The following is an 11,963-nucleotide window of genomic DNA, read 5'->3' on the forward strand; positions in this document are numbered from 1 at the left end:
GCACTCCAGCCCAGGAATGAGATAAGAATTGGCCCCAGGGGACCCTTGTGCCAGTAGTACAGTGGATTTCAGCCCCTGGCGCAGTGTTCTGGATGCACAGAGCCCACATTGTCACCCACCCCATGGCACCAACCGGGACCCCAACATCTGCCCGTGGCGTGTGTCCCCAGCCACCCCGGGGCTGCGAGCAGCTGTCGGGGGACAAGTGCGTGTCCTCCCCTTTTGGCTCCTGGAGAAAGGCGCTCTTTCTTTGCTCAGGGTTTCGCTGCTCGGGCTTTTCAGCTGCCTCTCAAGCTGCAGTTGCTGTGCCATCGGGTTGGAGACAAAAGGAGACAAGGAAAAGAAAACAGAGGCTCAAAGGCTGGGCTTCAGCAGTAGTGGGAAGTGGCAAGTGTGGGATTTGGTTCCTGTGTCTGTAGGGTCCAACTGCTTATTTTTTTTTCTGCTTCCCTTTATTATGGGACACTTCTGCGGCAGGATGGGTCCCTCCTCGGCTACAGGCATTGCCATACAACCCCAGAGCTGTGCCCACAGTCTTCCACAGCACTTCTGGCCATGGGTACAGTGTTAGAGGGCTGAGCAGGGTGATACATATCCCAAAAGCAGGGGAAGGCCAATGCTGGGGCTTGTCTGAGGAAGCAGCCTCCCTGCTTCGTCCTGCCTGGTATTATAACATTGTTTATGCAGTGCCAGAGATGAATGGAGCACGTGACAGCAGGAAAAATGTGAGTTGGACAAGGGCCCTGCCCAAAAATGCAGCAGCCCCTGATTATGGCATTGCAAAGCAGCACAGGCCCAAACCCAAATCTGCCTCCCTGAAGCAGACACAGAAAACCCCAGGACTAGGATAAGAGAGGAAAGAGGCCCTGAAATTGGTGCCAGTAAAACATCAGGTTGGTGGCACAGCATGGAGCGGCTCTCAGCCCAGCGTTCCCTTTCAGCTCCCATTTCTCTCTGGGAACAGAGCATCTCATCAATGCAGCATTGCTGCCACGGCTGGCAGCCATGGGGGAACCTCAGTAGGGTTCATTTTCAGCCTGCATTGTGGGACTGCCCATCATGTGGGTTCCATAGGACATGGCACAGTCCAGCCAGATCTGCCCAAGCAGGGCTTGTTGGGCTTCCTCCTGAACCTGGCACTTGGTGGAAGCAAGAGAAGTGCGGCTTGTTTTTTAATTTGCTATTAATTTTTTAAGTCAGCCCAGATGTTGGTCAGGCTGAGCAGTGCTCTGCTGGACGCAGCTCTGTGAGGGGCTTGTGGGGGATCACGGTGCTCCCACCCCACACCTCAGCAGGACGGCAAAGGAAACGGGCAGCACTCCCACCTACCAGAAGCGGACATGGGCGGGTCCACGCAGGACACGACCCACGGGCAGGGAGCAACTGGAGCGGGGCAGGAATTGAGAGGGGATGGGAATGGGGGTGAGGATGAGGATGGGAATGGGGATGGAGATGGGGATGGGGATGGGCTCTGCCTACGCCCCGCGGCCACGCGTGGGGGCGGTGCCGGCCCCGGTCCCTCCCCGGGCGGGGCGGGGGCAGTTTAAAGGCGGCGGTGGCGGCGCGGCGGGGGACGGCGGAGGTGCGGACGGAACGCGGCCGGTGGCGGCGCGGAGAGGAGCCGGGTGGTGGAGGTGGCAGCGAGGAGGAGGAGGATGCTGAAGAGCTGCGGGAGGAAGCTGCTCCTGTCCCTCGTGGGCTCCATGTTCACCTGCCTGCTGGTGCTCATGGTGGAGCCGCCGGGCAGACCGGGGCTGGCTCGGGGAGAGGCCGGCGGGGCTCAGCGGGCGCTGCAGAGCCTGGGGGCGGCCCGGCCGGCGGGGCAGGGGGCTCCGGGCTTCCGCAGCTTCGCCGATTACTTCGGGCGGCTGAGCCGGGCACGCCGTGAGCTGCCGGCCGCCCCCCCGAGCCCCCCGCGGCCGCCGGCCGAGGACATCTCCCCCCGAGACGTCTTCATCGCCGTCAAAACCACCAAAAAGTTCCACAAAGCGCGGCTGGAGCTGCTGCTCGACACCTGGATCTCCCGCAACCGCGACATGGTAAGGTCGCACCCGGCAGGTGCCAACGGGGCCGCGCCGTTGCCACCTTCTCTTTTCGCTCCCCTCGGGCTCACCGGGGGTTTCTGAGGCGGGGTTGGTGGCTTTCGGGAAGGGGGAGAGATGCGGGGTGGCTTTGGGAAGAGGGAGCGATGCAAGGAGCTTGGCCGCCCCTCACAGACCCCAAAAACCCTGAGCTCTCGCGGCGGGTTCCTTGCCTTGACCTGCTTTCCGCTGGGGAAACTGAGGCACGGCTGCGGGGCAGCCCCTCACCCCCGGGGCAGCGCTGGGGGCTCCGGCAGCGGGTACCAGCCCTGCCTCCCCGGCACAACGCCGTCTGCACGGGCTGACCCTCTCTCCGTCCTTCCAGTACTGAAACCGAACTTACAAGAAAGAAAAAAGCATTTCCTTAGGAAACGTGCCTGGCCATCTGCTCTTGAGACACTTTTCCTAGCCGTAGGCAGCTTCCCGAGCCAGTGAAGCCCTGTCCTAACCTCCCCATCCGACTGTCTTCACGTGTTTCCTCCTGCCCCGGAGCTCCGTTTCTCGCTGTTTGTCGGAAGCCCGACGTGTCCCTGCCTCCTTCCTCGACTGCGTCGGGCCCTGCCGGTTGCCCCGAGCACCACCGATTATTTTCTCTTTAATTTATTTTACCGTGTTTTGTCCCATGGGGATCTTTTCCTCTTTCTGCTCTGGGTTTGGCAGCGGCTCTGCCTCCCTCCTCGGTGCGGTTATTTAATGGAAACCTCTATTATGCTCCGCTGTCACTGCGAAGGGGGTGGAGGGTGGGGGGGGGGGGGGGGGGGGGAACTAACGCTCTTTGAGCACCTACGGTTGATCCTGGGAATGGCTGCTCTTCTCGCCCCCCGCCCTCCCTTCCAGTGAGCTCCGGCTTTCTTTTGGGTTTTTTTCTTTTTGCTTTGTTTTGCTCCGTTTGTCCGTTTGGATTCCCAGAGCCCCGCTCCTCGGCTCTCACGCTGTCCCCCTGGGCACGCTAACAAAGCCCCTTTTCTCCCGGCGCAGAGAAAAGGCTTCGCAGCCTCTTGTGTGGCACTTTCCATGGGAACGGGGGAGCCGGAGCCGGCCGTGTCCAGGTCAGGTTGCCTAGAGATGAGGGCCACGAAGCCAGGGGGGGCTGCAGCCCGTGAGGTGCCCGCCCGGGAGCCGCGTGCTGAGTGATGGCCCTTGTGCGGTACTTGAGGACGAGGGGCTGTGAGAGCCGGCAGCACCGCCAGCTCCTGCGGGGACACCCCGCGCTGCTGCCGTCGGTTCTGTGCTTCCCACGCTGCTCCAGCCTCTGCCATTGGGAATCATTGGAGTTCCTCCAGGCTTGGGGCCACCCTGGGCTCCTCCTGATTTGGGGACGTGTTTTGGTGTTGGTGCAGTGTGGCTCCTCTCCATCACTCCTGCATCATCTCCCGGCTGGGGATGGGTGTTTGTGCCCTGTGGTTTGTGGTGGGCTCCAATGTCTCTCTGGCTCTGAGTCAGGCCCGATTCAGTTTGGGTGTGCTGAGGGGAAGTTGGTGCAGCCCCTGGTGCAGCATCGCTCTCCCCCTCCAAACCTCCTTCTCTCCAAGAAGGGGTTAGATCTGGCAGTTATCTCCAGCCTGCCCCTGACAGATAGGGGGAATAGCCATTGTGTTCCTCCTGGCTGCCCTTTGTTCTGCCTACAATAGGCCCCGCTTCCTGCGCTCTGGCCCATTGCACTACAGTGCTCTCAGGGCAGTGGGCACCCCCTTCTCCTTCCTGCCTCTTTCTGCACAGAGGGCAGATCCCTATTCCCTGCTCACTCTGCTCTGTGCAGTGCAGCCAAGGCTGGGGACAGGCAGCCCTGGGGAAGGACTGTGGGGTTTTCCCATCCTTGCTTTGGGGGGGCATTTCCAGCTGTCTCAGTATCCTTAGGATGTTGGAGTGCAGCCTGGGGAAACCACTGGAAAGAGAGGAGGGAGGGAAGTGGCCTTTATGCTCAAATCCTGGAGCCAGCGAACCCAAACCATCCAAAAAGCCATCCAAAAAACCATCCAAACCCACTGTTTCCTGCCATAGCAGAATTATTTAAGAAACATCCCAGTCCTGGGGCACACAGGGCAGCGGGTGCTCAGCACACTCCATGTTGCCCACAGGGAGCCAGGGCAGGGCTGGCACCACATTACAATCCCATCCCACCTGCGTGGGAGCTGCTCGCTTCCCCCAGCAAAGCACGATAATTGCAGGCTTTGAAAAATCCCTGCTCCCGGCACTGAGGAATGCATTTGCCTTCCGGACAGCACGTTCCTCTGGTGGTGGAGCCCAGATTTCTTTAGCACCTTGGCCAGAGTTTACATCCTGGGGGAGAAGCGCACGTGTCCCAGTTTGATGCCCACTGGGGCTCTGGCAGGGTTGGGATGGAGTGGTGCCACCAGTCCTGGGGTGCACTGAGCACAGCTAAACTCAGTGCATGTGTGTGCATCCCTCCCTTGGGATTTGCAGCCCCTGTGGGTTTTTCTTTAGGGAGAGGTTGTTTGAGCAGGGCCACGGGCACTGTCTGGGCCATTAATTGCCCGCCCATAACGATGCCGCCGTCCTTGTCAATAAGAGTGTGGTGTGCGTGTAGCGCCAGGCGGGAGGGCGGGGGACCCTGGCTGCACAATGAGCTCATTGTTTGTGCGGAGGTTATTAAAAAATTATAGCATTTAAAATTACAGTGGAGGATTCTTCCTCCTTACTGTGAGGAGCCGGGGGGGAGGAAGGGACCTTATCCTCTTGCCAGGGTGGTGTTCTGTAGGGCTGTGCCTTGCAATGCCTATGCCAGCCAGAGCCCATCTGGACAAATGGTGATGGGGACAGTACAGTAGTGCTGCTCTCAACCCAGAAAAGTGAGCTGCTGCTTCTCTTCTCCTGCAGAGGAGAGGGAAGAGGTGCAGCCCCCCTGTGTGTAAGAGTGGGGGCTGGAGGGGGCTGTGGTGCTCCTAGCACAGGGAAGTGAGATGTGGGGAGGGTGCAGGATTGGTGCGCTATGGGGTCACGGGGCTGAGGTTCCCCTTTTAGTAGGAGGAAGGTGGGGTGTGTGTGATGTGTCATCTTTGCCAGCCCTTCTGGAGCACTGTGCAGTGTGGCACAAAGAGGAAGGCAGCCTGCACTCAGCTCTGCCCGGCCCATAGGATGCTCTGCACAGCTCAGAGCAAACCCACAAGCTCACCCAGCAGAAGGGAAATGAGTCACTGCGAAAGGAGAAATGGAGGGGAGGGTGGCAAAATCTAAAGAAACACTGTCCCCAGGGGAGAGATGGCGGCAGGGGGACTCCAGCCCTATGCACACAGATTGGGGCTGACGCATCCCCTGGCTGCAGGGACCTTTGGGGTACCTCTGTGCAGGGCCGGGCGCAGCAGGGGTAGCTATTGTTTGGTGGGGCTTTGGCATCCTGTGTTTCTTGAAGTTGCACTTTTGAGAACAATGAGGTTTCCTGCAAGTCCCGGGGCAGGGGCTCTGGGCAGGCAGTGTGCCGCCAGTGGGCCCTTCCTCCCCTCTGTTCCCCTGGAAAATTAACTGTATGGGGATGTGAGAGCTCTTGGACTCATTCAGCACCATAGTGGGGAGTGGAGGGGCACGTGGACCTGGGGTTGGTGTTGAGTAGGTAATGGCTTAGGGCTGCTGTGTCACATTCCACTGGTGATTGGGGCTGGGGCTTTCATTGGGTGGGCTCTGTGGGCTGTTCTGTGGGGTGGGGATGCTGAGGGTGCTCATTGCAGTAGCACTAATCCTGCGCTGGGGTGCTGGGCCATGCAGCTCTGTCTGTGTTTTCACCCAGTTTCAGCCAAGCACAGACCAGCACAGCCCCTGAGCTCAGTGGTTGTGTCCCACCTGCGTCTTCTTCCCCATCCTTGGACTGTAGGGCCAGGTCCCACCGCTGCCACAATGGGGCTTCTTCCCCATCATGGGTGCTCTTGTCCCTATCCTTTCCTGGTCCTTGTCCAGGAGCTGTGCAGGAAGGTCTGTAACAAATGCAGACAAATCAATGAAAAAAGTGAGAGAGAAGTTGTAATGATCTTGGCTTTAGTTGAAATTCTCAGCTGGGTCCTGGCAGTGGAAGGTGAAGGGCCCTCCTTGCAGCAGGTCTGCATGCCCCACCATGTCCCCAAGGTGCCACCAGCATGGGGAGCCCCTCAGGGATGTGCAGGGGAGGGGCTGAGAGGAGGATGCCTCGGTGGGGTGAGGACTGGGTGAAGGCGAGCAATAAACAATGGTCCCCACGGCCTATTTATAGAGGAGAGCTCTGCGGGGTTATTTTTGGAGCCATGCGGTGGCACAGATGGTGCTTCTGATCTAATGCATCAAACGTGTTCTGTCTCAGAGGCTGTGTACCCTGGGAGGCGGGTGTTGAGGGGATCCTCCAGCCCCAGCACCTTGGGGTGTGTGCATCCCTGGGAGCCCTTCCTGTTCCCCAGCCCTGTGCTGGTGGGTTCGTGACCCCATCCCACAGTGAAACCCTTTGCTTGAGGCCATGATGATGGATTTGGGGCTGGTCTATGTATCCTCAAACCCAGGGGTGCTCAGCAGGTGTGTGGCTGTGCATTTGTGAAAGTTTGCCTTTCCACTTTTACTCTTTCCTTGTCAAGCCCCACGGGTCACTTGTAGCCCTGTGCCCCAGTTCAGCAGCTCACAGCTCTCCCCTCTGCTGGGTTAACCAGCGCAGCTGTATGCTAATGACCACCACTGCCCGCTTAACTCTGCTCTGCTGAGTAAAGTCAGCTCGCACCCTGCTATTGTGCAGACCCCGCTCCCTCCCCATATAACCCACAAAACCCCCACACGCCGCTGGGGCCGGCTGCCTGCGGGGTGGCACCGAGTTTCCAGCTCACTTGGAATTCATCATCCCGTGTCCCCCTCCCACCACCTCCTGCCTTCCCCCCCCCAGCCCTTTTGTCTTTCTTCTTCTGCCCTTTTGTACACGTCTGGTTTGTAATAGCGCTTGGCAGCTGGCTGTGGTTCCTCTCTTCCAGCTTTGTTTGCTGCGCTCTGATTGATCGCGATGCCTTTCCCGCTCCCCTATTCTCTACTTCTCGCCCTTCCCCAAATGCAGGGCAGACAGCAGCCCCCGGCCCCTCCTTTCCCGGGTGACATATGCCAGGAATTAGCTGTGTAAATAGAGGAGTGCAGCCGGGTGGGCAATGGGTAACAGGAGACAGTGCCCTCTATGGGGCTGCCAGTGGGCACCCATGGGTGCCAGCATCCCTCTGGCATTGCCCAGGGAGGCTGTGGGTGCCCCCTACCTGGAGGCAGTTCAAGGTCAGGCTGGATGGGGCTGTGAGCAACTTGATAAAGAGGGAGGTGTCCCTGCCTATAGCAGGGGGTTGGAACTAGATGATCTTAAATGTCCCTTCCAACCCAAACCATTCTATGATTGTGCAAGTGGACGGGGCTGTTGATGCAGGTGGGGATGAGGGCAAACACACCTGGCCTGCTGCTTTGGCACTGCCATCTTTGTGTGTCAGTTGTTCCAGATGAGGTCTGAAGACCCTGCTTGGATGGAGCTGTTGGCTGCACCTGCCCTGTACTATCCCCATATCCCACATGGGTGCTGGTGGGATGTTCCCTGCTGCTGCTTCCTTGTGGGATGTGCTGGGAAGGGGCTGTGCTTTGCAATCTTCTACACCCATGATTGAGAGCATTACAGGGGCTGCTTTGGGTTTTAGCCAGGAGGGAGAACTTGCTTGTCATGGGGATGCTGGGACATGGCCAGAGCCCTGCTGTCTCAGCCCTTTGGTCCTCAAAGGCACCTCATCTTCTCTTTCAGACCTTCATCTTCACGGATGGGGAGGATGAGGAGCTGAAGAAACAAGCACGTGAGTCCCTTTGTGTGCATGGGCTGAGCGCGCGGTGCTTGGGGCTGTGCTGGAGTCCTGCCCAGCACCCCCGACCAGGGGAATGCCAAAAGAAGAAAATAAAGGTCGAACTGCTGCAGTGTAGACACAGGGTTTTATGGGGACGTGGAGTTGGCAGCCGCTCCCTGGGGTTAGGGTCAGCTCAGCCTATTCTCCCCATGCAAATGACTCCTTTTCAGGCTGGGAAGCAATTCCCTTTGAGCTGGGCAAGCAAATAACAGGTGGCCACTGTGGGAAAAAGCAGTGGGAACAGAGTGAGGTTTTGGCTGTCACATCCTGGGTGGAGAAGCCAGGCCATGGACATCCCCCTCCCACCCCCTCATCCATCCCCTGCCCTTGCATCCAGCGTGGCTGGGGCACATCCCCCAGGGTGATGTAGGGGGGTTGTACATAGCCCTGGGGCATGGCTTAACCCCATTCCATCTGCATCCCCTGCTCACCCTATTCCTTACCTCACATTGATCCAAAGGCCATTCTTCCCAGAAATGTGTCCTTTATCCAAAACAAGGTGGCACAGAGACCATTGGGCACCTTAGATGCCCTTGGGATCCCTCCCATCACACCTGTGTTGCTCACAGTGGAGCATCCACATTTGAGGGAGGGGGATGCGCCAGCACTGGGCTTTAACTCCATGTCTCTTCCCTTAGGAAATGTTATCAACACCAACTGCTCGGCTGCACACAGCCGCCAGGCCCTGTCCTGCAAGATGGCTGTGGAATATGACAAGTTCATCGAGTCGGGGAGAAAGTAAGGAGTGTCTGGGTCTGCCTGGAGGGGACCAGGGCTGTAATTCATAATGGGGTGGAATATTGGGGGTTGTAATTTGTCTTAAAGTTTGCACTATTTGGGGCCATAATTCATCATGGGGTCAGGGCAGGGAGCTGCCCCAGCCTGATGGGACACGGTTGTGCTGATGCTGCAGGTGGTTCTGTCATGTGGATGATGACAACTACGTGAATGTGAGGACGCTGGTGAAGCTGCTCTCCAGCTATCCACACACACAGGACATCTACATCGGGAAGCCCAGCCTGGACAGACCCATCCAGGCCACAGAGAGGATCAGCGAGAACAAGATGGTGAGGGGGGCACATGAAGGGGGGACCACGAGGCATCATCACTCCATGGCTTTGGAGGGAGGTTGGGTTTAATTTGGGCTGGGCTTTGCTTCAGCAGGAGGTGGTCTCATTGCCTTTGCTCCCCTCTCTTGCAGCACCCTGTGCATTTCTGGTTTGCCACGGGAGGAGCAGGGTTTTGTATCAGCCGAGGGCTGGCACTGAAGATGAGCCCTTGGGCCAGGTAAGCGTTGGCATTGCTCTTCCATGGGGACTCAGCATGATTCCAACGGGGCACAGAAGAGCGACAACATCTTTAGGGACGTTTGAACATGTCCTACCACTTTGCTCTCTTTGCCTTGATGGAGTTTTCTGCAGGGGCTTGGAAACAAGCTGGATAGCACCTCCATTCCCCCAAACCTAATTGCTTTTTAGTTAGAGCCTGGACTCCATGGGGTGCCCACATTGCTCTGGGCTTTGCTCCTCTGCAGCTCCTTTTGTCTCCCCACAGTGGGGGCCACTTCATGAGCACCGCGGAGAAGATCCGCCTGCCCGATGACTGCACCATTGGCTACATCATCGAGTCTGTGCTGGGTGTGAAGCTCATCCGCAGCAACCTCTTCCACTCTCACTTGGAGAACCTCCACCAGGTGCCCAAGACAGAGATCCACAAACAGGTAACCCTGCCCTGATGGCCCTGGGATGGATGGAGAGGTTGAGATTGACAGTGCCTTTGTATGCTTTTACCTGTTGGGAACTGGGCTTGCAATGGGATTTGGAGAACCTGGAACAAGGCCTCGTTTGAGCAGGGGTGGTCTGGGCTAAGCCTTGGTCTGGGTTACTCAGCACACATCCCCAGCCAAGTGCCCTACAGCAAGGATTTCATCCAAGGTTTGTTAGTTGGGTTCCCTTTGTGAGCGGGATTCTTATTCTTTATCAAGCAAAGTGGGTATCCCAGCTAAGGTATGATAGATGTGCTTCCAAACAGTCAGTGGAGAGGGAGAGTCCCCTCAGAACTAAGGGTGAATTCTGCAGCCTTCAATTGATTTCCATAGCTGCACCACCAGCTGCTTGACCCTCCGCGTTGTTCCCCTAGGTAACACTAAGCTATGGCATGTTCGAAAACAAGCGCAACTCCATCCACATGAAGGGAGCCTTCTCTGTGGAGGAGGACCCATCCAGGTGAGATGGGGGGGGGTCCTATCCCACTCCCCCCAGCAGGAGCTCCTTTGGGTTGTGCCACTGTGTGGCACATCGCTGCTGTGTGCTCAGCATCCCACTTCTCCTCCACAGGTTTCGCTCTGTGCACTGCCTGCTGTACCCCGACACGCCGTGGTGCCCCTCCAACGTGGTGTACTAGGAGACGTGTGTGTCCCCTCCCAACCTCGTCCCAAATCTCCCCGGTATCCGACGGGTGTGCGGGACCTGCGTGCATGCAGGTGTGTCAGTCCTCCGGACGGACCTTGTTGCTGTGGTATTGCACAGTGTGTGTGTACTGAAGGCTGCTGTGCGGCCCTTTGTCCCCTGCCCACCCTGCCCTGCCTGGGGACGGCGAGCGGGGACGGGTCCTGAGCACTTAACCCCAGGGCATGGGGTGAGCCCCTGCCCGCCGGCAGCCCCGCGCCATGCGTGGGGAGCGCAGCTCCGCATCCCCCCGCCTTGCTTTGCTTGATTTCCTTCCAGATGTTGGTTTGTTTTTTGGTGTGTTTGCCTCCCCCCCACCCTTCCCCAGTTCTACCCCCTTCCTCTTTCCTAGCCCTCAAATCTCAGCATCGAGGCTCCGGCTCCTTGGTCAGGGTCAGAATTTTACACACTCTCATTCCTTCACGGCCACGGCAAATGCAAAGCTCAGTGCCAGCATTCGCACCATTCCCCAGAGCCCCCTACATCCTGCTGAAATGTTTTCAGCGGCGTAAATCTATGCACTATTTATAGAGACCAATTTAAAGACTTTCTATAAATACGAGGAGAAGAGGGAGGAGGGCTTTTCCGGAGCTGTGTGTGCACAGTGCTGTGGTGTCTCCCCTGGTGTCTCCTCCTGGGCTGAGCATGGGCAACCCCACACCCCGGCACATAGCAGTTGGAGGAGTCTTTTGGGTGTACCCCCCCATCTATGGGACTAGACCATCCTCCTGTATGTGGGTGGTGCTGGGGGCTGGTGCACCTGGGATGCTTGTGGCGGTGTTGTTTCCCAGCTTGGTATTGCTCTCTAGTGCAATGGGAGAGTGATGGGCACCCTAAAATCACAGGTGCCCCCCAGCCCTCCCTCCCCCAGCACTGTTGTATTTTGTCCCATGGCTCTGCTGGGGAACCTAGGAGTGGGGTCCCACCTTCCCAGGTACAGCCAGAGCAAAACCAGTTTGGGAAACACTGCCTGGGCGCCATGTTTGCTGTGAGCCAAGGGTGCATGTAACCCATTGCAAGGAGGGCTGCGGACTCAATGTCCCATGTATCCCTCTCTGCATCCCTCTGTGTCCCCTTGTGGGGGGGGGACCAGTGGGCAAAGCCTGAGCTGAGCATTTCTGACCCGAAGCTGAGTGAAAATGGCCCATAATGGGTGCGTTGTACATATGTTATTGCGCCAGTATTTTTTTTACTGTGCCTTTTTATAAAGAAAAACAGGAAAAAAACAAAAAACAAAAAACAAAAAAACCCAAAACAAAACAAAAAAACGAAGAAAACACAACATGGAGAGTTATGTAGATTTTTAAGATGCTTTTTATATGTTTTCTGTGGATCGGAAAAGAAGAAAAAAGACAAAATGACCTTCTGATAATCAGTTTAAGAAAGAGGAGAGAAAAAATGACGATGTCTTGTAACTATCACTTACTTTAATTTATATGTTCCAGTATCTGGAATGTCACTCTGTGCTTTTTTGTAAGTAGGATGTGTCTAAAGGTGATAGCTGTGGGATGGGGGAACTGATGTGGGCAGCGCGTTCTCAGGGACGTGAACCCATTCGCTGCCGCCGTCACCAATAAAGCAGCTTTGGGCTGACCCCCGTCCTGCTCCTG

The 11,963-nt window shown here is 57.2% G+C and overlaps 1 protein-coding gene across 1 annotated transcript; it reads left to right on the forward strand.

Moving 5' to 3' along the window:
- The first annotated feature begins 1,549 nt into the window (after positions 1–1,549).
- LFNG (LFNG O-fucosylpeptide 3-beta-N-acetylglucosaminyltransferase) lies at positions 1,550–11,963 on the forward strand. The gene is made up of 8 exons (XM_015876963.3): positions 1,550–2,039; positions 7,810–7,858; positions 8,545–8,644; positions 8,820–8,973; positions 9,108–9,193; positions 9,461–9,626; positions 10,046–10,131; positions 10,243–11,963. Exons 1-8 carry the CDS (start codon positions 1,656–1,658, stop codon positions 10,307–10,309), a joined length of 1,092 nt encoding a protein of 363 aa, XP_015732449.1. The 5' UTR covers positions 1,550–1,655; the 3' UTR covers positions 10,310–11,963.

Source organism: Coturnix japonica, chromosome 13, assembly GCF_054131305.1.
Source record: "Coturnix japonica strain WE chromosome 13, WE-NBRP24, whole genome shotgun sequence".
NCBI classification, from domain to species: domain Eukaryota; kingdom Metazoa; phylum Chordata; class Aves; order Galliformes; family Phasianidae; genus Coturnix; species Coturnix japonica.

Bases quoted from the DNA above. Each gene is read 5' to 3' on its own strand.
- LFNG (XM_015876963.3), top strand. From the start codon at position 1,656: ATGCTGAAGAGCTGCGGGAGGAAGCTGCTCCTGTCCCTCGTGGGCTCC. The intron at 8,974-9,107 runs GTGAGGGGGGCA...CCTCTCTTGCAG, and splicing joins GGATCAGCGAGAACAAGATG to CACCCTGTGCATTTCTGGTT. The intron at 9,194-9,460 runs GTAAGCGTTGGC...GTCTCCCCACAG, and splicing joins AAGATGAGCCCTTGGGCCAG to TGGGGGCCACTTCATGAGCA.